At 63.2% G+C, this 22,394-nt stretch overlaps 4 protein-coding genes across 7 annotated transcripts; 1 reads left to right on the top strand and 3 right to left on the bottom strand.

Moving 5' to 3' along the window:
- Positions 1-329: 329 nt before the first annotated feature.
- On the bottom strand, positions 330-3,718 carry ALG3 (ALG3 alpha-1,3- mannosyltransferase). Of its 2 annotated transcripts, none has more exons than XM_064666033.1 (9): positions 3,568-3,718; positions 2,756-2,855; positions 2,520-2,667; positions 2,198-2,358; positions 1,939-2,059; positions 1,458-1,663; positions 1,147-1,223; positions 816-960; positions 330-713 (listed from the first exon to the last, which is right to left on the bottom strand). In XM_064666033.1, the coding sequence occupies exons 1-9, from the start codon at positions 3,716-3,718 to the stop codon at positions 524-526; spliced, it is 1,299 nt and encodes a 432-aa protein (XP_064522103.1). In that variant the 3' UTR covers positions 330-523. The 2 variants fall into 2 exon arrangements, with proteins under 2 accessions (XP_064522103.1, XP_064522102.1); XM_064666032.1 differs by lacking the exon at positions 3,568-3,718 and adding an exon at positions 2,932-3,035.
- EEF1AKMT4 (EEF1A lysine methyltransferase 4) lies at positions 3,679-9,594 on the top strand. Of its 2 annotated transcripts, none has more exons than XM_064666037.1 (3): positions 3,679-4,009; positions 5,048-5,166; positions 7,575-9,594. In XM_064666037.1, exons 1-3 carry the CDS (start codon positions 3,679-3,681, stop codon positions 7,875-7,877), a joined length of 753 nt encoding a protein of 250 aa, XP_064522107.1. In that variant the 3' UTR covers positions 7,878-9,594. The 2 variants fall into 2 exon arrangements, with proteins under 2 accessions (XP_064522107.1, XP_064522106.1); XM_064666036.1 differs by having other exon boundaries at positions 4,880-5,166.
- CAMK2N2 (calcium/calmodulin dependent protein kinase II inhibitor 2) lies at positions 8,934-13,034 on the bottom strand. The gene is made up of 2 exons (XM_064666039.1): positions 12,799-13,034; positions 8,934-10,246 (listed from the first exon to the last, which is right to left on the bottom strand). The coding sequence occupies exons 1-2, from the start codon at positions 12,965-12,967 to the stop codon at positions 10,176-10,178; spliced, it is 240 nt and encodes a 79-aa protein (XP_064522109.1). The 5' UTR covers positions 12,968-13,034; the 3' UTR covers positions 8,934-10,175.
- A 5,326-nt stretch (positions 13,035-18,360) lies between these two features.
- On the bottom strand, positions 18,361-22,205 carry LOC135419539 (mitochondrial ubiquitin ligase activator of nfkb 1-A-like). Of its 2 annotated transcripts, none has more exons than XM_064666034.1 (5): positions 21,773-22,205; positions 21,143-21,273; positions 20,825-20,912; positions 20,627-20,747; positions 18,361-19,856 (listed from the first exon to the last, which is right to left on the bottom strand). In XM_064666034.1, the coding sequence occupies exons 2-5, from the start codon at positions 21,254-21,256 to the stop codon at positions 19,160-19,162; spliced, it is 1,020 nt and encodes a 339-aa protein (XP_064522104.1). In that variant the 5' UTR covers positions 21,257-21,273; positions 21,773-22,205; the 3' UTR covers positions 18,361-19,159. The 2 variants fall into 2 exon arrangements, with proteins under 2 accessions (XP_064522104.1, XP_064522105.1); XM_064666035.1 differs by lacking the exon at positions 21,773-22,205 and adding an exon at positions 21,622-21,757.
- Between the last annotated feature and the right edge of the window lie 189 nt (positions 22,206-22,394).

The following is a 22,394-nucleotide window of genomic DNA, read 5'->3' as shown; positions in this document are numbered from 1 at the left end:
GTGGACAGCGAGTAGTCGGCTCCATTCAGGCCACACCAGGGCTCACCAGAATCCTTGGGGGGGGTCACCACCTTCCCAGCCATCTACCATGGGAGGGAGCAGACAGGGGAACAGGAAAAGTCCTGGAGGGGTCCCTGGGCTCCATCAAGGCAATTCATACCTTGAGGCAAAGCTATTCTGCAGATCCTCTGTTTTAACCCCACCCCAGAGGCTGCTTGCCGGCCCTGGGCACCCCTCTCCCTGGGCTGCAAAGGGAGTGCCCATGGCCCCAGCAGCTGTTCTGCCTTCCCCTAGGTGTTCTGACACCGTCACAGCACAAGGACACTGGGGAAGGGCACATAAAAGCCCCCTTTATTGTGGAAGTCCTGCCTTTTGGGGGTCCCCACACCACACCCCTTTGCACAGTTCAAGGGCTTGTGGCTCTCCTGGGATGGCTGTGAGCAGCCTGAGAGCTGGGTGGGGAAAGAGCAGGCAGAATTGGCAGTCCCAGAGGCCAGTTCCCACTGTCTGGCCTTCCACAATCTCACTGGGCTTTCTTGGATGTGGCTGTGCATTTCCTGCTCGGTGTGGGGGTGTGTGACACTGGCATGGGGGCAGTGCCATACCAGAGTTGGAGCAGGATGAGTCCATGGCAGATGTGGAGGGAGAGGGAGCTGCAGACTGTGGAGGGGTAGGTGTTCCAGCAGAGCTCAATCACACCCAGGAGCAGCACCCTGCAGCAGAAAAAGCTAGGGGTCTGCATGGGGGACACATATGAGCCCCCCTTGCTCCCAGACCCCTAGCAGCTGGGTGCTCCCCCCCCCGGCAGCACATACTTGGGCATGTGGGCGAGCTTGGTGGTTGGGGTGCACCAGAGTAAGTAGGGCAGTGTGTGGAAATACCAGACGTAAAACTGGTAGTGCAGGGAGCGGCTGCAGCAGATACCCAGGAAGTTGGAGGAGAAGAGGATGAAGACAATCTGTGCACAGGCATTAAGGAGGCAAACATGGGAGGATGGAGGTGTGATCCCACAACAGCTCCCCAGCCATCCAGCACAGCTCCTTCCTCCAGGACAGGCTGGTCCTGGCAGCGCTGCAGGACCTGGAGCATGACCAAGGTCCTCCCTGCCTTCTCCCTGCCCTTGCTGCCCACCCTGTCAAAGGATATCATTGACCGTCAAGGGAGGGGATGAGGGTTTTCTTTTGGCAGGGTCCTTCAGCAAAGTCAGGATGCTCTCTTTGGAACTGAGGGAGAAGCACAAACGTCAATCTCAGCTGCTGAAAGTCTCTTCCACCCCAACCCTCCCCTGTAAGCCACGATGCCTGGGCAGCATGGTCCCCAAAACAGAAGAGTAACACCCCCCCATTCCCGCCTGCAACTCCAGACTGGAGCATTGTGGGGGCAGGCGAGACATGGATCTGTATCCTGTATTATGGGGGCTGGCAGAGACCAGCACCCAAGGGAACCCCAGGTCTCACCTGTGCCACCGGTGCAGTGCAAAGAGCCCCAGGCCAGCCAGGTGAGCCAGGAGCAGCGCGGCATGGAAAGCCCGATTCTGGAAAACCTCTTCTGGGAGGAAGCGCCAGTTCACTGTCCATTTGAACTGAAACTGGCGGCCCAGGTCGAAGGAGCGGGTCAGGTACCCTATAGGGTTCACCAGGAGGAAGGGCAGCCCCAGAACCACCTGCCAGGGACACACCAGCACCATGGCAGCAGCCATATGCCAGGTCTGTCACCCTGTCACCTCCTCAGTGCCATGTGGGGCGACAGGGACACTCAGCCAAAGATGAAAGCCCCATGAATTAGATTATTTATCAACCCCCAGCTTGCTGTGTGGGGCCACCACAGGTGCTGATGCCACTGTACCCAACCATGGCTCTCCAGCCCAGCAGGATGCTGTGACACAGGCAGGCAGCCCACTATTCCTTGCTCCTGCAGCCACTGCAAGCAGGGACCCACCTGGAGCAGGGCACAGATGCAGAGCTTGGGGATACAGCCCAGGAGACCGAAGCGCTGCAGGAGGAGGAAGAGGAGTCCAGGTGCGAAGAGCAGGATGTTCATCTTCACAGACACAGCCAGGCTGAGTGGGAAGCTGTGTTACCACTGCAGACCCCATATGGGAGCCTGGGCAGCCCCTGAGCCCAGCGCAGCCTCCTCCCCAGGGCCCAGCTGGCTCAGGCCCCCAGCACGCCATGGAGAGCAGCCCCCAGCCCCTCACCTGAAGAGGAGGCAGCCCCAGGACCAGTGCTCCTCCAGGAAGAGGTTGATGGCAAGGAAGAGGATGGCCATGGCCACGGGGTCATTGAAGAGCCGCAGCACAAAGATGGAGTGGATGCGGTATGAGGCACAGCACATGAAGAAGAAAACGTATGGGGGTACCTTGCAGAGGGCAGAGACACACAAGGGTCAGCAGCCTGTCACCGAGCCCCTGTGTCTGAGCCCCTCCAAACCTGAGACCCCTGCCCGTGTTGCTGGGGTGAAGACTCAGCAGTGCAGGGCAGGCTCTGAGGTGGCTGGCACAGGCCCTGGCCCCAGGGTACCTTGTTGGTTCGGCAGTAGATGCGGAAGACAAGGAGGAGGTTAAGCAGGTAGAGGGCAGCGAAGAGATACTGTGCCAGGCGGATGTTGGAGCCGCGGCCCGTAGCATGGTACAGGCCCAGGAAGATGTAAACGAAGCCGGCGGGGTAACTGTGGGGAGACAGGAGTGAGGGGCCAGGCCCTGCGGCCCCTCCTGGGAGCCGCCGGTCACGGGGAGCTGGGTGTCCCTGTCACTCACACCAGCGGCCCTGTGTCACCCTTCAGCTGGGTGTAGTCCAGGGTCCCGTTGGCGAAACCCTCCACCTCCTGCATGTAGGCCTTCCAGTCGATCTCAGTGTCTGTGGGGATGGGGGGGGGTTCAGGTGGGGCAAGGGGGGCCAAGGAGCACTGCAGGGGGTGTGGGGGCTCACCTACCTCCCGACCCACCAGCCTGGCCCTGTGCCTCCATGCCATGCTGCCAGCCCAGGCTCTGCCCCCCTGGCCCCAGCCCCATCCAGGGCCGCAAGCTGACCCTTGTGTGTGTTGCTGGACTCCCAGCCCAACCCTGCATCCCTCCCATTCCATCCAGAGCCCCCAGCCCACCCCTGTGTGTGTTGCTGGGCCCATCCAGGACCCCCAACCCAACCCTGCATCCTCCTCTGTCCCCTCCAGGACACCCATCCCATCCCATCCCATCCCTTCATACCCCTCCCATCCCTTCTAAAGCCCCCGGCCCCATAGAGGCCCTCCATCCTGCCCCTGTGGCCACCCCAGCACCGTTCAGGACCCGCAATCCACCTCTGCATCCCCCCGTCCCACCCAGGAGCCCCAGCCCGCCCCCACCCCCCTGCCGGGGGATGCTGTCCCCCGCCAGGGCCGGAGCGGCCCTGTCCCCCCGTCCGCGGGATCCCCGCCCCCCGCGCTGCCCCAGGGCCAGCCCCCCCTCGCCGCCCCCGCGGGGCCGAGCTGTCACTGTCACTGTCCCCGCACCGCCCCGCGCTGTCCCGGACCGGCCCCGCCACCCCCGCGGGGGCAGCGCCACGCCGGGCTGGGCCGGGCCGCGGCACTCACAGGGCACCCTGCGGATGACCCAGAGGTTGACACCGCCCTCGGCCAGGCAGAGGCAGGCGGCCACCAGCGGGGTGTAGCGGGGCTCCAGCAGCGCCGCCCGCCGCTCCCTCCATGCCCGCCGCAGCGCCGCGGCCCCCCGACCTGCCGCCATGCCGCTCCCTGTTTCCGCCCGGAGCGCTCAGCGCGGCGCACCCGGCGCGGGCCGGAAGCCGCACGTGGGGGCGCGGGCGGCACGTGGCGCCCGGTGCTCCCGCCCCGCTCCCGGGCATGGAGCGGCGGCGGCGCGCGCCCGCCGCCAACCCCCAGTACGGCCGGCGCCGCTTCTGGGACGCGCTGTACCAGCAGGAGGGCGCCGAGACCCGCGAGTGGCTGGGGGGGCTCTCCCGTTTCCTCCCGCAGCTGGAGCCCGAGCTGCGCCCCGGTGACCGTATCCTCGTGCTCGGTACGTGCCCCATGCCCGGCGTGCCCGGTGGAGGGCGGGCAGAGCGCGGGGTCCCGCCGGTCGATGCGCTGGCGCTGGCCGCCAGGGGGCGATGCGTCACCGAGCCGGTAGCGGGAGCTGCGTCCGGCCCGGCCCGGCGGGGCCGGGGGTGCGGGCGGGCGGCAGGGCGGGTATAACCGCCCCGTAATCCCACCTGCGGGCTGATCCGCTGCCGGGCCGACGGGATTAGGCGGGTGTAATCACCGATCCTGTTAGCGGATCAGCCGCTGCCAGCTGTGCTTAATAGCTCCCAAATCCACGCCCCCCCGGGATCCCCCCAGTCACCCTGTGGAGCGGCCGAGCCTCGGCGGAGCGGCTCTGAGAGGAGGGTATGGGAGGGGGCCTCTCCCAGTGTTCTGCTGGACAGGGTGCTGTTCCCTGAGACAGCAGTTCCTCCATCCCTCTGTCCGTCTGTCCCGGTTAAACCCCCCCTCCGAAGCTGCACGCTCCCCTACTTTCCCACTGGAATTTCTCGGCAGCTTCTTAGAGGACACAGCCGACTCCTGCCCTCTAGCACTACTGGGGGGAGGACTGGGGATACCCCCTGCCCCCTCCCTGCCTCCAGCCTCTCCATGTATCCCACCGCGAGGTGTGGGGATTCAGTGCGTGAGGCTGCCCTGGGACAGGAGCCCAAAGCACCCATGTTAAGGGACGAGGGTAATTAATAAATATCCCAGCACTCACTAACTGGCATCAAAGCAATGACCTGCCCCTCTCCAGCAGCCCCAGCCCACCCACACCCTTCCCTGGGTCCAGAGGAATAGAGTTGGGGTGCCAGCCCCCCCCCACCATGGGCATCCCGAGCCCCGTGGTGAGCTATGCCCCACACAGGCTGTGGCAACAGCGCCCTGAGCCATGACCTGCACGAGCTGGGCTACACCGACGTCACCAGCATTGACTTCTCCCCCGCCTGCATCGCCGCCATGCGCGCCCGCTGTGCCCGCTGCTGCCCCGGCCTGCGCTGGGCCGTCATGGACATCCGCGCCCTCGCCTTCCCAGATGCCTCCTTCGACGTGGTGCTGGAGAAGGGCACTCTCGACGTGCTCATGGTGGAGGAAACCGACCCCTGGGATGTCTCTCCCCAGGCAGCTGCCTCGATGCGCCGGGTGCTGGCGGAGGTATGGGCTGGGGGGAGCTGAGGAGAGGGGCAGAGGGTGGACCCCCACCCCTCTTTGGGGTGGGGGAAGGTGCAGAGTGCCTGCTCACATCCCTACTTCCCTGTGGGTGCCCCAGCCAGTGGTTCTGCCCTGCCAGTTGGTGCTGCCCCCTCAGCTATGCTGCAGGGGGACACCTGGGGGGCTACCAGCACCCCTGGGGGTGGGAGACCCCCACTCATCCCCCAGCACCTCCTCTGCAGGGAGGTGGATGGAGCAGGTTGTGTCCCTGGGTCCTGTTGAGGGACTGGATAGCCCCTGTCTTTATTTGCACCCTAAGTATGAAGAGTTAGCAGGAAAAATGAGCCCCATCCAAGTGTGGGTGGCAGCAGGGGACCTGGGGGGACATGCCGAGGTGGCCCTGCCTGCCCAGGGCAAGGTGACGACTGTGGGGCTGTGACAAGCTCTCACCCCGCCCCAGCTTCGATCTCCTTAGCCGGGGTCCCCATCATCTGGTCTGGGGTTGCCATGGCAACTCCAGTCAGCATCGACAGGGCCATGGTGTTGCCACGGGGACAGGCGATGCCTCGGGGCCCCTGTTAATTGGCGGCGGTGGAGACAGGGACCGGATTGAACCTGCCCTGGCGCGGGGGTGCCGGTCCTGACAACCTCCCCTCCCCTGCAGGAAGAACTGCCAGGATAATTAATTGCTGTGCCTGCCTGGCACCCTGGGGTGCAGACACGGGGTGCTGGGAGGGTGCTCATGGCTGTTGACACCCCCTCATCCTCTCTTGCCCCACTGAGCCTGGGAGGGAGTGGGACCCCCAGCAGGGCAACAGGGCTGTGCTCATCATCCGTGCCCTGCACTCCCTGCCAGCTCTGCTGCCTGTCCTTGTCATTTTGCCAAACGGCAGGGATTTAATTTTCCCTTTTTTTTTTCCCCTTTTTAATCCCCTGCTCAATCCCTGCCCTCCCCCAGCATTGCTGGGTACCAGCCTCCACCCGCGGCCGGTCCCTGCTGTCCTCATCCCCAGGGGGATTCGCTGGGTGTTCCCACTTGCTTGCTGCTTTGGAGGTCCCTTCAGAGGGGTCTGGCCAGGGCATCTCCCCTCCCGCCCCCATCCCGTTTCTTGTGGGAGGTTCACAGCATCTGTCTTGCTCTTGCTCTCCCTGGGGAGGGGACATAAGAACCTGAAAATCCACCCTGCCTGTGGGGAGTCCCCAGGGATACCCCATCCCGGCAATCCGGGGGCAGCAAGTGTGGCGGGCGCCGGAGCGGGGAGCAGCCCCCGCAGCCCCCTTTCCCACCCCCAGGCTCTGGCTGGCGGATGGAAAGGTTTCCTGTTCCTGTCTCTAAGCAACGGCCGTTATTGCTCTATTAACGAGGGATGGGATGCGGACATGCGGGATGCCTTGCTCAGCTCCAGCCGGAGATCCCTGTCTACTCCCAGCCCCGGGGACCCCTCCCCGCTCATCGGTTGGGAAGCTCTGGGGTCTTCCCAGGGCAGATTTTCAGGCACTTCCCAGGAGGGATGCTGAGCTGGGTGCCCGGGGAGGGATGCAGGGACCTGCCTTCCCCTTTTCCTGGTCAAAACCACTAAGGTTTAGTACAAAATCCACTAATGCAGCAGGGGAGGACACACAGGCTGCCTGTCCCCTCTGTTCCTGGCCCCAGCCAGTGCTGAGCTGTGGAGCTTCCCAGCAGGATTAAACCAGAGCTTGGGAAACCCCCCACTTGGCCCCCAGCCCTCTCCCTGCAGCGGTGACTCTCTGCCCTTGCCGGGGGGGCCTGGGGGTGTCCCCGCCTGGGGCAGGGTGGCCAGGGGGGGACCTGGCCACCCGCCCGCCTAGGGCAGTGCCTTTGCATGCAAAGCACGCAGGCGCTGGCCGTAAAAGCCTTTTGACATTGGATAAAGCCAAGCAAGAAAATTGATGTTCTTTTCCATCCTGTTAGCGGGGCTTAATTCCAGCAGGGAGAAAATGGTGATTAAAAGGGTTGAATCCTTTCCCATCAAACACCCCTTGCCCTCCCCCGTTAGATTCTGGGTATTGGCAGGGGGTGGTACTGGGTGCCACAGAAAGGGGTGGGTGGGATGGGCATCCCATGCTGTGCTGAGGGGCCCCTGTGCCCAGGAGGGCAAAGCTTTTCCCCATGACAGGGTTGGGTTTCCATGCTGTCTTCTGTGGGTGGGGGTGAAGAGTTTTGGGGTGTGTTCCTTATTACCACCAAGCTGTGGGTGATCTGGGGGAAGGTCAGAACTGGGGGTGTGTCCCTTGGAGGGTCAAGGTTAAGATAGTGGATTTTGGGGTGCAATGGGAGAGTTTTGGGGGGGGATCTTTAGCAGATGGTGCTGGGGATCCCTGGTAATGGAGCCAAAGGGGTAAACCTCACTGTGTCCCCACACCCCATCCTGGGGGTTCTCTTGCTGCAGGTGAGCCGGGTGCTGCGCCCAGGGGGCTGTTTCCTCTCCATCACTTTCGCCCAGCCCCACTTCCGCAAGCCCCACTATGCCCAGGAGGCCTTTGGCTGGTCCCTGCGCCACACTGCCTGCGGGGACGGGGACGCCGGCGCCTTCCACTACTTCCTCTACATCATGCGCAAGGGGCAGCCTCTGGACCCCCGTGATGTGGCCTTGGGGCGCCGGCTGCACCAGCCCCTCCCGCCCCCTGTCCCGCCGCCGCCCCCCGCCCCCCTGGACGACGACGAGGACTACCTCCTTGCCATCCAGCTGTGACCCAGGGGGGCTTCTCCGACTTCTCCCCACCCAAAAAAGCCTTAAGCTGCTCCATCTTCACGGGCAGGGGATGGGGAAGCAGTGTATCCCCCCCCAAAAGCTGCCCAGTGAGTGAGTAATGGGGGGATACTTGGCCTCCTCCCAGGGGGCAACGGGATGCTCCGGTGATGCTGTGCTCCCTCCCTGGCCTTTCCTTGCCTGGCTGGAGAGCAGCCAGGACTCCGGGCTTTGCGGCCGGTAATGAAACCAAATCGGGTTTAATTCCACCCATCCATCTTGCGGGGAGTGGCTCCCTGCCCCCCCCCCCCGTCTCTTCCCCTTGGCACAGGCAGCTGGGCTAAGGGCAGAATGAGGATGCTGGCACTGGGTGCAGGGGACAGGATGGGGGGTGCCCACTGCTCCACCCCCCACCCCATCGTGCACCAGGACCCCTGCCCCAGCCTCCTTGGCTATGGGGGTATGCAAGGACACCGTGTCCTTGTCACCCCCAGCCAGGTGGTGGGGGGTCCAGGCTGGGATGTGCCAGCATGGGGCAGGGAGCACCACAGGGCAGGCAGGGTGGCACATCTGCCCCTGTACCCCTCCATCCCCACTCTTTGGCTGTGGTGACAACCCTGGTGTGCTGCACACGCCTGGCCCACATCTGCCAGTGCCTTGGGGCCAGCAGCGCAGTGACAGGCATGTGCCAGGGCTGGTGACAGGCGTGCCACCACGTGCTGGCAGGGCTGGCTGCACACGGGTACCGGCATGGCAGGTGTAGGTGCTACCGGGGTGTCACCAGGGGCTCTCTGGCTACCAGCGCTCCCTGAGGGGGGCACAGAGTGGACCCCTCCTCGGCAGGGCAGTGGTGACAGACCACAGAGGCGCAAGCTGCTGGGCTGCTGTTTCTGCAGAAAGGTGTAAGTGCCTCAGCTGGTGGCTCCCCCCGCACCAGGAAACAGCAAAGGGCTCTGGGGTCAACACCCCACCACTCCCACCGTGGCACCCCATCCCGCAGGCACCCCGAAAAACAGCTGGCAACACGGAGGGACAAAAAGGAGCAGGAAGCTGCCGGCCTCACCTCAGTACATGAATGTATTTTATTCATCGCATTTTGTTCACCAGTACAGTGAAAAATGGCATTTAAATTTACAATGGATCGTTTGTAGAACATCATGACACAAGTATTTTTTTTTCTTTTTTTTTTTTTGAGTTTTTTTTCTCAGTTTTTTTGTTTGGTATTTTTTTGTTGTGTGGTTTGGTTTTTTTTTTTTTGCGTCGTTGTCTCCATAAATGCCACTCGTAGGTTATTGAAAAAGATGATGAGTTTCTCATGCACATCAGAACCCCCCGAGAAGCTTCTTAAAAAATAAAATTAAATTAAAGTACAAAATTAAAAACAACGACTCAGGACAGTCCCTGCCCTCCCCACTTCCCCCCAGGCCCCACCACCCTCAAGCAAGGGGCAGTGCTGGGACTCCCTGGCACCTGCAGCCAGCCCCGGTGGGCTCTGCCCTGGTGCTGCCTGGAGGGGACTGCAGCAGCTGGTGGTGCTGCCAAACCCTCTGGTGCTCCTGCTGCTGGCAGGGGGTCAGGCTAGGGGTCCCTGCTCCCCTCCCTGCTCCTTTGGCTTTCCTCGTGCTCCCTCCATCACTCTGGCCCCCCATCTATTTCTTGCCCTCGGTTTTTTCTTCTTTTTTTGTCTTTTTTTTTCTTATGGAAAAAAATATGAACCTTTTTTTGTTGTTTGTTTTGTTTGTTTTTGTTTGTTTTCCTGATGCGGTTACTTCGACATCTCAACGTCAGCAGATCGTTTTTAACAAAGATTCGGATATAAAAATACAAATATGAGGAGTTTCTGTTTAAAAAGAAGCGTGCCGGAGTGGTGGGGCTGACCCTCGGCCCCCGGGCCGGCCGCCCGGGCCACCAAGCTCATGCAAAAAACGATGGAGCAAAAAATGTCTCTGGACAGCAGCGCTCCCCCCGTGCTCGTGGGGCCGGGTCGCCCCGGGATTCGGGGACCCTCCGCCAAGGAGGATGGGGGGGATGTGCCGAGGAGCAGGGGGCTGGACCCCTTCCCCGGGGAGGGGGGTCCTCGCCCAGGGTGGGGGGCTCGGCGGGTTGTCCCAGCCCCGGGGGGAGGCGGAGGGGTAAAGTGCATGGCTCGGGGGGGGGTGGTGGTGGCTGCAGGGCCCCCCCCCGGGCCGGGGAGGGGGGCAGCGGGCATGGCCTCCCCCTCCTCATCGGCGGTCCAGCCAGCATGCGGGGCGGCGGGCTGGAGCGGGGCTCGGCCGGCGGGTCCTGGCGGCGGGTCCCGGCTTACACCCCCGGCGGCGACTTCTCCGTCATGCCCTTGAGCACCTCGTCTATCCGGTCATCCTCGATCACCACTGCGGGGACAGGCGGGGGGCGCGTGGGCGAGGGGACGAGTCAGCCTCTGCCCCCCCCCCCCCCGGCTCCATGTGTGCCCCCCAGATGCTGGGAAGTGGGGCAAAGGGGGTTCAGGTGGGTGCAATGAGGGTGAAGGAGAGGGGATCACCCTCCCCCCACCCGGCTTGGTTAGGGGCAGCATCCCTCCCTGCAGCCAGCCGGCTGCCTCTGGATGGGTGGTTAGGGAAGTGGGGGGGCAGGAATAGACCAGGAAGGACCCCCCCCTCCTCTCTGCGGCAGGCGCTGATGAGAGCAACAGGACTGGAATGGGTAATGACCCAGCGGGGGGGGGCACCGCCTGCTCGGCGGGGGTGGCAGCCAGACCCCCGTCAGCATCACCCGCTGCACAGGACACCCACCCCCACCACCGGCATCACAGGTGGGGGAGCCGGACAGCCCCCCACCAGTACGGCGGGCTGCACGGACCCCCACCATCAGCATCACCATGGGAGGCTGAACAGCCCCCCCATCATTGCCACCTTCCAGAGAGCCCCCTCTCGGCATCACCCACTGGGCACCCCCCTCCCCCCGCATCAGCATCACCGGTGGGAGGCCGGACAGACCCCCATCAGCATCACCATCAGGGGGCTACACGCACGCACACACACACACACTCTCCGACATGACGGGCTCGGCAGGTGCCTCCCATCACCATCACCCTGGAGGGTGGAGGACAGACCCCCCTACCCCAACATCACTACCGGTCCGTAACCCCTCATCACCACCCTGGGGGGAGAGTGACCAGACCCCCCCCACCTGTCACCAGCATCACTGGGAGAGCATCCAGACCACGGAGGGAGAACCATCCCCCCCCTCCATCCCTGGAGGGGACTGCTAGACCCAGCCTCCACCACCGCAAAGGGGGGCAGTGGAGCAGGCAGTGGCTCTCCCCTCTGCGGGGCTGGGGTGTATTTGTGCTGGGGCGGGGGGGCTCTTCCCCCCCCACCTTGCCTCTGCAGCTCAAGGAGGGGTGTTTGCCTATGGAGGTCCCCCAAGCAGGCAGGATGGGGGGCTGCAGGAAAAGTGGGGGCCATTCTTGAGGGTCCACAAAGCATCAGTGAGGATCAACAGTGACAGATCAGGGTGCGCGGGGAGGGGGGGCATTTATTTGTGTCCTGATGGAAGCAAGGGAGATATTGATGGGGGTCTCCGCAGCAGGCAGTAAAGTGGGGAGGGCAGGACATGGGTTCATGGAGTCCCGGGGGGACAGTAAAGCGGGGGGGTGTGGGGGTGAGTGTTTGTTGATCAGCATTACCGGAGACTGTTGATGGGGTCTCTGCGGCAGGCAGGCAGAAATGTGGAGGGAGAGAGGTTTAGGGGGCCGGGGGGCTGTTCCTGCTGATGATGGGGGGAGAGTGGGGGCTTGTTTATAGGGAATGAGAGGGGGGCAGTCCCAGGGGTACTGAGGAGAAGTTCTGAGGGGTCCCGGGGGCACTGGGGGGCAGCCCCAGGGATGACTGGGGACAGTCCCAGGGGCAGCTCCAGGGATGCTGCAGGGTAATCCCGGGGGGAGTACCGAGACGGGGGGGGGTTGTGGGGCAGCACTGGGGGGGACAGTGCTGGTGTCTGGAGCAGGGGGTGGGGGAGCCTGTGGTTTTGGGGCAGTGCCTGCCATCAATTGCAGAGCTGGGGGGTCTCAGGGTTGCCGGGGGGCAGTGCTAGAGTTGATGTAGGGCAGAGATGGAGATTCTGGGCATGTGGGGGGCAGTGCTGGGGATACTGGGGAAGCAGTGTTGGGGATGCTGTGGGGCAGTGCCAGGGGTGGCAGGGGACAGCGCTGGGGATGCAAGGCAGAGCTGGGAGTTGCAGGGATGCTGTGGGGCAGTTCTGGGGATGTAAGAGCTGGCATCGGGGTACCGGAGATGCCGTGGGGCAGTGCTGGAGATGTTGCAGGGCAGAGACTGGGGATGCCGTGGGGAAGAACCAGGGCAGAATCGGGGGTCCTGGGGATGTTGTGGGACGATGTCGAGGGGTGCCAGGGATGCACTGCCCAGTGCCAGGAACGCTTGGGATGCAAGGGCAGAATCGCGGATCCTGGGGGTGCTGTGGGGCAGCGCTGGGGATGCAAGGGCCAGTGCCGGGGGGCAGCGCCGGGTGTGCTGGGGCAGAGCCAGAGATGCTGCAGGGCAGAGCCGGGGATTCCAGGGCAGAGCCGGGGATCCAAGGACAGAGCCGGGGATGCCGTGGGGCAGCGTCGGGGATGCAGGAGGCAGTGACGGGGATGCCGGGGATGCTGCAGAGCAGATGCAGGGGTCCCGGGGATGCCATAGGGCAGCGCCGGGGATGCAAGAGTCAGCACCAGGGATGAAAGGACAGATCCGGGGGGCTCGGGGATACCGTGGGGGAGCGCCAGAGAGGCAGGAGGCAGCGCCGGGGATGCCAGGGATGCTGCAGGGCAAATCCGGGGGTCCCAGGACAAAGCCGGGGATGCTGCAGGGCAGATCCGGGGGCCCGGGGATGCCGTGGGGCTGAGGCGGGGGTCGGGAGGGCAGAGGCGGGGGTCGGGCGGTACCTCTTTTGGCGCGGCCGATCTGTCCCAGCTTGGGGGGCCGCTTGCCCTGATTGCCCGCGAAGAAGGCGTTGGTGTCCTGCAGGCGGCAGCTGAAGGGCAGCTCCCCCGCCTCGGGCTCGGCGCCGTAGCGGCCCACCTTGTCCTCGCCGTAGGGAAGCACCTGCGACATGGCGGGGCCGAGCGGGCCGAGCCGCGCCGCGCCGAGCCGGGAGCCGGTCTGCGGCGGCGGCGGCGGCGGCGGGGAGGAAACCCGGGCGGAAGGATGAAGTCATGCATCCGGGGGGAGCGGGGACCCCCCCGGCGGGGGGCGGCTCCGGAGCGCCGCGGCCCGGCCCGGCCCGGCCAGGACAGAGTCGAGGGACCCCCTCGGTCGGTGCCTGATGCCCGCCCGGTTGGGATGGGGACCCTCCCAGCCCGCCTTCCCAGCCCCTGCCCCGGCCCCAGCGCAGGGTGGTCCCCCGGGCACAGCCCGGCTGAGGCGGTCGACCCGACTCAGGCATGCCCTCAACCACGGGGTGCTCCTGTGGAGAGGGGAGCCCTTGGCACGGGCGGGTGCCCCCAGGTCAGGCAGCTGAGGACCACCAGACACAGCTGGCGCATAAAGGTGATGCCAAAAAGATCCCCTAACGCCCTTCTCCAATCCACCAGCTCTCTGCAGCCCAGAAGGCTCAATCCCTCAGAATCCCACCCCAGGTCTCCCCAGCCAGGCTGTCCCCAGCCCATTACTTGTGTCTCTTGGCCTACACCCATCCAGGCACCCTCTCCTGCAGGCTCCCTGTGTTGGAGTCCCCCTTTGGAGCCACACCGGTCCTGCCTCAACCCCTACCAGTCCCCTTAACTCCCTACATGTGAGTCTCTGCACATATGTGTGCACGTTTGTTCACATCTTCCCATTATATGCTTTTGCAGGAAGGCAGGGGCACACAAGTGTGATTCTGCAGGAGTGTGTGAATGTGGCCACGTGGGGACTGTGCCCCAGAACACTCCTTGTTACATGGCTTGGCCCTTCCCCATGGGCTCTCTGTGGACAAGGGGAAGGGCCATCCCTTGTGGGGTCCTGCCATGGGTCAGCAAGACCCCATTGTCCCAGCAGAGCCATGTTCGCATCCCTTCTATACACCTCTGTCCCAGACCCACCCTAACTCTATCCTTCTGCATTTTTCACTGCCAGGGTGGTGATTTTACCAATTGGCATCAGTGGTCCTGGTCAGCCTCACCTGGGATTCCCCCCATTCGGGTCACCTGGGGCTGAGGTGCTATTTAAGCTCAGACTGAGGCTGCTGCACCTTTCCTGAGCCCTGGGTACAACCCTGACCCCTGGATCTGGGGATGATGATGACAGCAGCAGCTGTGGCTGGTTGGAGATGACTACCCTACCTTGGAGCAGCACTGTTCCTGTTGCTCCCTCACGTCCGGGCCCCGTGGCTTATGTGGGGGTCCTGGGTTGCAGCTAAGCCAGAGCCCTGTGTGGAAATGGCACTTGCCAGCTCCAGATCAGCCCTATGAGAATGTCATGAGGTGTGAGGGGGGTTTTACAGACAGTTCTGTGGTTCATCTCTCTGTGCCAGCATCCCCATGGCCTGAGATTCTGTTGAAAGGTGCTGCAGAAGGGCATCAGCTGGAATGGTCCATGACAGTGGGCAGGTACTTCTATTTTGGGAAGGCTCAGCCATGTTTTTACCTTTATGTCTGGCTCTGCAGAAAGTTGGTCCCTGCTCTCCCCCACCAGAGCCAGGTCGGGGCAGTGGTGCCTGCTCTCCTGGCAAAGAAATGCCTTTATTTCTGCCTTTGCTGGGGAACCAGGTTGAACTTTTTCATGTGAAGGCTTCTGTTCTCTGTGAAAAGTGCCTGGGAAAATAGGCAAGAGGCCCACGCTGAGATGTGGCCTGCTTTTCCCATCGCTGAGCCCACGTGCCACTGCCCGTGGGCAGGGACCAGCAGGCCGTGGCACGCGCGGGGCGGGGGGTGAGCGAGAAGAGGAGCAGATGGGCTGTGTGGGATGTGAGTGGCACCAGTGCAGCACTCCAGGAGGGTTTCCAGCCTGGCAGGCTGCTGGGGAGAGGCTGGAAAGGGGTCACCCTGGGAATGGCCCCACTTATCCCACACCTGTATCTGTTACAGTGCCATGCACCCAGGGGAACTGCTTGGCTTGGCTGTGGGGTAGGGGATACTCTGCGGGGCTGTCTGGGATTCTGGGGTGTGGGAAGGACCCTCTGCCCATCCCAGGCAGGAGGAGGGCTGGATTTGTGCCAGCACAGTTGGGCTGTGGGTGGGGCAGGGCAGTGCTGTGTCACGCATCCCTGGGCAGAGGGGGAAGGTGCTAGGGACCTGAATGTGGGTGGGTGGACAGTGGGATGCATGAGGGACTTCCCTCATCTCCTGCCATTGGAGATAGCATCCCCTCTAGTGAACCAGACAGAGTGCCCTCCTTCCCCTGGCTTTCATCCCACCTTCGTTATCCGCCTTTTAGCAGCCACGTAATCTTCTTTCTTGCTTCCTTTGCAGCCTTTTGTCCGACACAAAGCCAACTCCAGAAGGAAGAAGGGGCTGCGGGAGTGGGAAGCAGGTGTTTTTTCCTGCCCTGGCTCCTTAAACCTGGGCAGTAGCCCCCAAACTGGGACACCTTGGGGGTGATGTAAGGGCTGGGGGCCAGCCATGCCACCCAGGGTGGATATGGGGCTGGGCAAGGGGCATGGGGCCAGATCCTGGCTTCAGTGGGATGGGCAGTGGAGGTTGTGCTGCATTGCCTGCACTTGGGCAATGCTCTGGAGCTCACCTGCCTGCCGTGCCCCAGCCCCACACCTGGGTGCTGCCCCTGAGCCCTGTGCCCTTGGTGGGAATTGAGGTGCCTACTCCAGGTGCTGTGATGGAGGTGAGGGGTTTTCCTGCAGCCGCTGGTGCTTCAAGTGGTTCTACAGTGGAAAATCACCCTGTGTGTGTGCAAGTGGCTTGTGGTGGGACATGTCATACCCAGGCTCTGCAGGGACCCCTGGGCAGCTGGAGTTGGACTGGATGGGAGTGCCTGGTGGTCCCCAAGGCTGGACAGGGATGGAGTCAGTGGCCCGGCAGGCAGTTACTGGATGTCAGGGAGCTTGGAGGAGGTAGGAGGCATCAGCCACAGGATGCGAGGCTTCCTTAGCTGCAGGTCTGGGAGGCAGTCAGTGCTGTCACCCAGGGTGGGTGCCACAGGGCTGGGGGCTGTCGAGCCATGCCAGGAGGCCGGCGCGGGTACCTCCATCTGTGCTGCTTTGAGCCCTGCCAAGAAATGTGAAATGGCACTTCTGCTCCACAGTGGTGGCAGCTGCAGCCTAGGGGCCCTATCCAAGTGCCTGCTGCTGGCACTGCTGCTTTCTCTGAGCCCCCATCCTGGTGTGAGGGACTAGGTCACTTGTAAGGCTGAGGATGTGTCCATCCCTGGCTGTTGCCACTGGGTCTCGGTAGCCAAGGCCCAGGTGAGAATGCCGCTTTGTGTGCTGCCTTTGCCACGGTTCGGGTCTTTTGGGGGAGCAGAGACACACACCAGGGCTGGGTACAGGCAATGGGGATAGATGACCGCGTGGGACAGCGGTTGTGGTGACCCTTTGTCGCCGTAGTGAGGAGATGTTGGGGGACAGACATCCTGCTTGGCAGCTGCCCCATGGCTGAGCCCGGGGCAAGTGTGCAAAGGTGGCATGTTCCTCATCTTCTGCTGGCCCTGCAGCTGCTGATGTGGGAAGACAAGGCCAAAAAGCCTTTCCTGGAGGGACAGTGCCCTTCCCAGGGAGGAAGAAGAGGTGGTTACTAGTGAGATGAGTTTGTCTGTCTTGGTGCACAGCCTGGAGTTGGGAAGAGGGTACCCTGAGTGGGCTCCAATTGTGTCAGGGCAGGAGGATGGCACTGCTCCCATCCCTCACATGAGCTGCCTGGGGCACAGCTGTGATCTCAACATCTGAGCAGATGGAGCACTCTCAGCATGCTGCATGGGGTAGAGATTTCATGGAGAGTCCCCTGCCCAGACCTGGGGGTGATGGGGAGAACAGGAGGGTGGGGGCAGCTAACCCCGCTGGGCAAACAGCCCTGCTGGGGTGTGAGCTTCCATCCTCGCCTGTCACCACATCTCTGGTCACCATGACAACAGACAGGGAGGCAGGTGGAGCAGGCTGGCAGCCCTGGGGGTGGGGCGACGGGTGGAGGCCACGGGCACGGGCTGGTACCCAGGGGGATCCCGCGAGAGGGCAGCTGTCGGGATGCCTGGGTCTCTCATGTGGGCTGTGTGCTGGGGAGGGAGGCTGGGCAGCGCTTAGCCCAGGCACTGTGCGCTTCCTGCTGTCCTGCTCCAACCTGCCCCTGGGGGGCACACAGCGGGTTCATCTGGGGATGTGGGCACTGCAGCGCGGCTGGGCAGCCCCTGTGCCGGGGCTTTGGCACGGCGAGGCTCTGGCTGGCTGTGAGCTGAGCGAGTGAGTCATGCTGCCGCCCAGAGCCGTGCCAGGCAGGGCTGACAGCAGGGTGTGCAGCTGGGCCGCTGCCGGGCTGGTGGCCTACCGAGGGTGGTGGAGACCCCGGGGGAAAAGGGCAGGGCTGTGCCCAGCACGGGGGGAGGCAACCTCCCTGTGTGCCGCCAGCACAGGGGATGTGTTCCCTGTCCCGGCTACCTCTGGGGGCAGAGGGAAGCAGGGGGGCACGGGACTCTCTCTACCTGTCCCATCCCCAGCTGGCTGCTGGCCCCCAGGGAACGAGGTGAGCAGTCTCCGGGAGCAGGGGCACTCCCGGGCACTCCCCGCCTCACGCACCCACTCGTGCCAGCAACTCTTGGCATGCGGGAAGTGTGTTCCTGGCAACCCAGCCCTCTCCCATCTGGTATTTATCTCCTTCCCGAAATCCCTCCTGCTGTGGGGGGGGATGCCTGGTGCAGCGAGGGGGGGGAGCTGGGCCCCACTGCTCACTCTGCAGCCCAGGGAAGAGGCCAGGCTGATAAAGCAGGAGGTGGGAGGTGGAGGAAGAGAATTCCCACACACCAGCCCACTCCAAAAACGCATGTGGGTCCCAGGAGGCTTCACTGGGTACTCTGGGGCTTCACATCTGGCTGCGAGTCCTGGGGGCAAACCCACACGGGCACCTTTGCCCCAAGCAAGCCCCCAGCCTGACAGCAATGTGGGGCACTGCCCTGGGGAGGGGGTACATCATTACCCTCCAATCCCAACACTGTTGCCTGGCTGACAGTGGCTGTCCAGCATTGCCCCCCACCCCCAAAGCCGCAGGAGCTAGGAGAGCCCATGGGTTGCCTGGGCAACTGCAGCCAGGCAGTGATGGGGAGCGGTCCAGGGGATTGGTTGCCATGGAGACCCGAGGATTGCAATCACCTTGGCAACAGTCTTGTGTGTCCTGCCACCCCCCATTCAGGGCTGCATCCTGAGGAGGTGCACCTGGGCTCCTCTGTGCACCTAGGCCAGCTCCCTGGGTAGGCAGGGAGGTGGTAGTGCCCGCCCATACAAGGTGAGAGAGCTTTGGCTCCCAGTGCATCCTCCCAGCACCCACCCAGGCCCCTGACTCAGAGGCACAAAGGAAGAGGAGAGGCCGATCTTGACTCCTTGGCTTTATCACTTCACATACCACTGCAAGCCATTCCTGCACCTGGTCCTGTCTGGGAGGTGGGCAGGAAAGCTGGGTACAGCAGGGCTGGACATGAAGGTAGGTTCTGGGGCACCCCAGTGCTGTTCTCCCACTCCAGAAGGAGAGTGGAAACCCTGCAGAGGGACATAGCCCCCCTCCCTGGGTGGTAGAGCAGCTGGCAAAGAGGCTCATCGTTTCCAGCCCCTAGGTGTCCCCAGTGTAGTCTGGGCAGTGGCTGTAGGCACATGGATTGGGGTGGTACGACAATAGTGGCACCAAGGTGTGCCACTGCAGTGGCTCAGGGGGGGTTGTGTCTCTGCTATCCCACTGTGCCTGCTGTGTCTCACCAGCCCTGGTCTTGCCCTCATCATCCTCCCAATAAAACCACATGCCGGTAAAAAAAACATAAGGGAGAAGTCCTGCATGGCTTTGAGTGGGTCACAGCTGGGAAAGGGGCACAGGTCCAACAGCTGGCAGCCAAAGGAATGCCCCAGCATGGGGCTGGGGTCTCAGCTCCTCAGGACAGGTGTTGTGTAGGTTTTCCTCAAGCCTTCATGTTTAGGGGGGGTCCCTCTGGCAGACAAAGGGAGGATGAGGAAGCTGTAACTCCCCCTGCCCTGCCCTCCCTAAGGCAGATTATGGGGCACACCAGGACCCCTCCCTCCCAACAGGAATCACACAACTGCACACGAGGGGACCGCTGAGATTTCTGCAGGCTGCAGGCTTGGCTTGGTTCCCACTGCCCTTCCCTGGGCACGCCCAGGTGCTCTCAGGCCTGATAGAGGGGCACCACACGTTCAATGGGCCCCCTGCAGATGGGGCAGAGGCGGGTGGGCAAGGCCTGGAAGCAGCGGAAGCAGCAGCAGATGTGGCCGCAGCCCAGGAGGACGCACTCGCGGGGCCGTGCCAGGCAGATCACGCAGGAGTCCTCAGGCTCCCTGTCCCCGGCCTCCTCCCCATCCAGCTCCTTGTCCTCCTGCTGCTGCTTGGGGCGGGAGCGGCGGTAGGCGCGGCACAGGGCGTGCAGGAGCACGGCCAGCCCTGCCACCGCAAACAGCACTGCTGCCCCCTTCCAGAGCCCACTGGCCGACTCCAGCTCTGACAGCACCGTCTGCCAGTCCCCAAGGCACAGGAAAAACTCGCCCCCCCAGGCTGGCGGCTGCAGGTGCAGGGAGCCGTCGGGGTGCAGGGACAGCTCCCCAATGCCTGTCAGCCCGGCCCCCACCCGCAGCATCTCCTCTGTCTCCAGGATGCCCTTGGGTTTCTCCCCGATCAGGTACTGGCCCAGCAGGTCGCGGAAGCCATGGGTTGGCTGCTGGAAGCGCTCATACACCATCTCCAGCGGCAGGCAGACGGCCTGGAGTGGGCTGTCCACGCTCACCTGCGTCACCGCCTCGGTGCCTGGCGAGGCCAGCAGGAAGGGCACGGTGTAGATCTGCTCCGAGAGCACCCGCTCGCTCTCGCTCCTGCAAGCAGACAGGGTTGAGATGTGGACAACAGAACCACAGAATCAATTAGGTTGGAAAAGACCTCTGAGATCATTGAGTTCAATCTATGACTGAACACCACCTTGTCAACTAGACCATGGCACTAAGTACCACATCCAGTTTTTCCTTAAACACCTCCAGGGATGGTGACTCCACGACCTTCTTGGTGGTGAAGCCCCCTGCTCCTGCTTTCTGGGCAGCCTATTCCAATGTGTAATCACCCTTTCTGTGAAGAAATTCTTCCTAATGTCTAACCTAAGCCTCCCCTGGTGCAGCTTGTGGCCATTTTCTCTCATCCTGTTACTAGTTGCCTGGGAGAAGAGGCTGGCTCCCATATGGCTGCAACCTCCTTTCAGGGAGTCGTAGAGAGTAATAATGTCACACCAGAGCCTCCTTTTCTCCAGGCTAAACACCCCTGCCTCCCTCAGCCGCTCCTAATCAGAGCTGTGCCCCAGGCTCTTCAGCAGCTCTGTCGCCCTTCTCTGGACTCACTCCAGTACCTCAATCCCCTTCCTGAATTTAGGGACCCAGAACTGGACAGAAGACTCGAGGTGTGGCCTCATCAGTGTTGACTACAGGTGGATTATCACTTCCCTGGTCCTGTTGGCCACAACATGAAGGAACTCCTAGGGCTGAGCCAACCATAGGGACTAAAGCCTTTAACCAAGTTATTTTCTGCTTCTCAAGCGGCCCCAGAGTCTGGACTGTCTGGTGCAAGCCCACCCCTGCAGTCCCTTCCCATTGCTCACCAGCTCCGGGCCAAGCTGTTCCAGATCAGCCGATGCTCCTTCAGTAGCAGTTTCTGGATCACGCCCTGCAGCCCCTCATGGTAGTGGCTGGTCAGTGCAGCCTGGGCTGGTAGCACTATGCCTAAGGACAGGGGATGCATCACAGACGAAGGAGAGCCCTGCCCTTGTCCCTGGTGCGGGGCCAGAGGGGGTTCTTACCTTCTAGGGCAACATAGGGCAGGCATCTCCCCTCAGCTGCAGACACCAGGGCTGGTAAATCATCATCGACCTGGAGCTTTGGGGCCTCCTGGAAGAGCAGGGACTGAGTGTGAGCATAGGCAGGGGCAGGCAGAGGGTGGGCCAAGCATGGCTTTGTGGAGATCTCTGGTAGGATGTGACCTGCTCAGTCCTTAGTGTCATAATGTTGGCAGAGAATGCAGCAGGCTGCAGCCATCAGTGAGTGCACCCAAATCAAAGGGTGTAGGGCAGTGGGGAAGGGAGAGTGGGCAGGAGAGAACATCTGAGGGATAGGGCTACCTGTATGCGTGCCACAACTTTGGCTTTCTTCCTGTACATGTAGTAGAAAAGGCCAGAGAAGGCAAGGCTGGAGCCCAGACACAGCAGCTCCCCTGGTGTGATGGGGATGTCCATGGCTTGGGCAGCAACGCCTGCAAAGTGAGTGTGTTGGCTGGGGAACAGGGCCATGTCACCCAGGAGCAGGGACGTCCCACAGGCCCTTTCCCCAGGGCAGGGACCTCCCTGCACCCCTGTCTCCAGGAGCAGGGACATCCCACCGCCTCTTTCGGGACATCCCAACGCCCCTTTTCCCAGGGCAGGGACATGCCTGCCCCTCTGTCCCCAGGGCAGAGACATCCCACTGCCCCTGTCCCCAGGATGCCACCTCAGGGCCAGGCCCGTCCGCGGCCCCGGCGAGGGCAGTTGAGCTCCAGCACCCACAGTTGCCCGATACCCGGCCCGACCTGGCGGCCCCGGCCCAGCCAGGGCCCAGTGCCCACCGTGTATTGCACACAGGACCGGGCCGAGGCCCAGCACCCGTGACCCAGCCCGGGGCCTGGCCCAGGGTACCACCCAAGCCCGTCCAGGCCCGGCGCCCCCGCTCCGGCCCGGCCAGACCCCGCCGCCGCCCCGGCCCCGCTGCCTCCGTACCCCTGAGGCGCCCAGGCCCGGACCCTGGCCCCTCGGCGCTGCCTGCTGGGAAATGTAGTCCAGGCCCCGCGGCGCAGCGGCGGGGCGGGCCGCGCCCGAACTATCACTCCCAGCATTCCTCGCGTCGAACTACAGCTCCCGTCGTGACTTGCGCCGCTCGCGGTCAGGACCACAACTCCCGGCAGACCTTGCGAGCGCCCATGCCTGTCGCTGCGGTTCCCGCGGGGTCCCGGAACCGGCGGGCCCTGGGGACCTGGTGCGGGGCTGCGGACAGGCTGTGCGGGGAAGGACCGGCCAGGGCGGGCCCTGGGGGCTCCGGGAGGGGACTCGGGGGCGGCTCGACTGGTTGGAGTCACCCGTGCTGGGGGCAGCGGGACCCCCCGGCTGGGCTTTACCAGGGGGTAAAGCCTGTGCTTCTGACTCACTCCCTACGGCCCTGCCGTTCTTCCCCACAGCTCTGCTCCCCTCCCTTCATCCGTCCAGACATCTCATCTCCACTCCCCTCCCTCGGTCCCTCGGGATGTCTCAGCTCTCACGTGTCCCCCCAGACTTTGAGTCACCCCCCCAGCTCCAGATCCCACCTCTCTCCCAGCCCCGACACCGCCAAGGTCCCCGAGCTGCT

Source organism: Pseudopipra pipra, chromosome 10 (genome assembly GCF_036250125.1).
Source record: "Pseudopipra pipra isolate bDixPip1 chromosome 10, bDixPip1.hap1, whole genome shotgun sequence".
Classification (NCBI taxonomy): Eukaryota; Metazoa; Chordata; class Aves; order Passeriformes; family Pipridae; genus Pseudopipra; species Pseudopipra pipra.
The sequence above is the reverse complement of the archived record's forward strand: the minus strand, read 5'-3'. Positions and strand labels throughout refer to the sequence as shown.

Bases quoted from the DNA above. Each gene is read 5' to 3' on its own strand.
- EEF1AKMT4 (XM_064666036.1), top strand. From the start codon at position 3,679: ATGCCCGCCGCAGCGCCGCGGCCCCCCGACCTGCCGCCATGCCGCTCC. The intron at 4,010-4,879 runs GTACGTGCCCCA...TGCCCCACACAG, and splicing joins TGACCGTATCCTCGTGCTCG to GCTGTGGCAACAGCGCCCTG. The intron at 5,167-7,574 runs GTATGGGCTGGG...CTCTTGCTGCAG, and splicing joins TGCGCCGGGTGCTGGCGGAG to GTGAGCCGGGTGCTGCGCCC.
- ALG3 (XM_064666033.1), bottom strand. From the start codon at position 3,718: ATGGCGGCAGGTCGGGGGGCCGCGGCGCTGCGGCGGGCATGGAGGGAG. The intron at 2,060-2,197 runs GTGAGGGGCTGG...CTTCCCACTCAG, and splicing joins TGGGGCTGCCTCCTCTTCAG to CCTGGCTGTGTCTGTGAAGA. The intron at 1,664-1,938 runs GTGGGTCCCTGC...TGTCCCTGGCAG, and splicing joins GCATCTGTGCCCTGCTCCAG to GTGGTTCTGGGGCTGCCCTT.
- CAMK2N2 (XM_064666039.1), bottom strand. From the start codon at position 12,967: ATGTCGCAGGTGCTTCCCTACGGCGAGGACAAGGTGGGCCGCTACGGC. The intron at 10,247-12,798 runs GTACCGCCCGAC...CTGTCCCCGCAG, and splicing joins GATCGGCCGCGCCAAAAGAG to TGGTGATCGAGGATGACCGG.
- LOC135419539 (XM_064666034.1), bottom strand. From the start codon at position 21,256: ATGGACATCCCCATCACACCAGGGGAGCTGCTGTGTCTGGGCTCCAGC. The intron at 20,748-20,824 runs GTAAGAACCCCC...CCCTGTCCTTAG, and splicing joins GCCCTATGTTGCCCTAGAAG to GCATAGTGCTACCAGCCCAG. The intron at 19,857-20,626 runs GTGAGCAATGGG...GTCTGCTTGCAG, and splicing joins AACAGCTTGGCCCGGAGCTG to GAGCGAGAGCGAGCGGGTGC.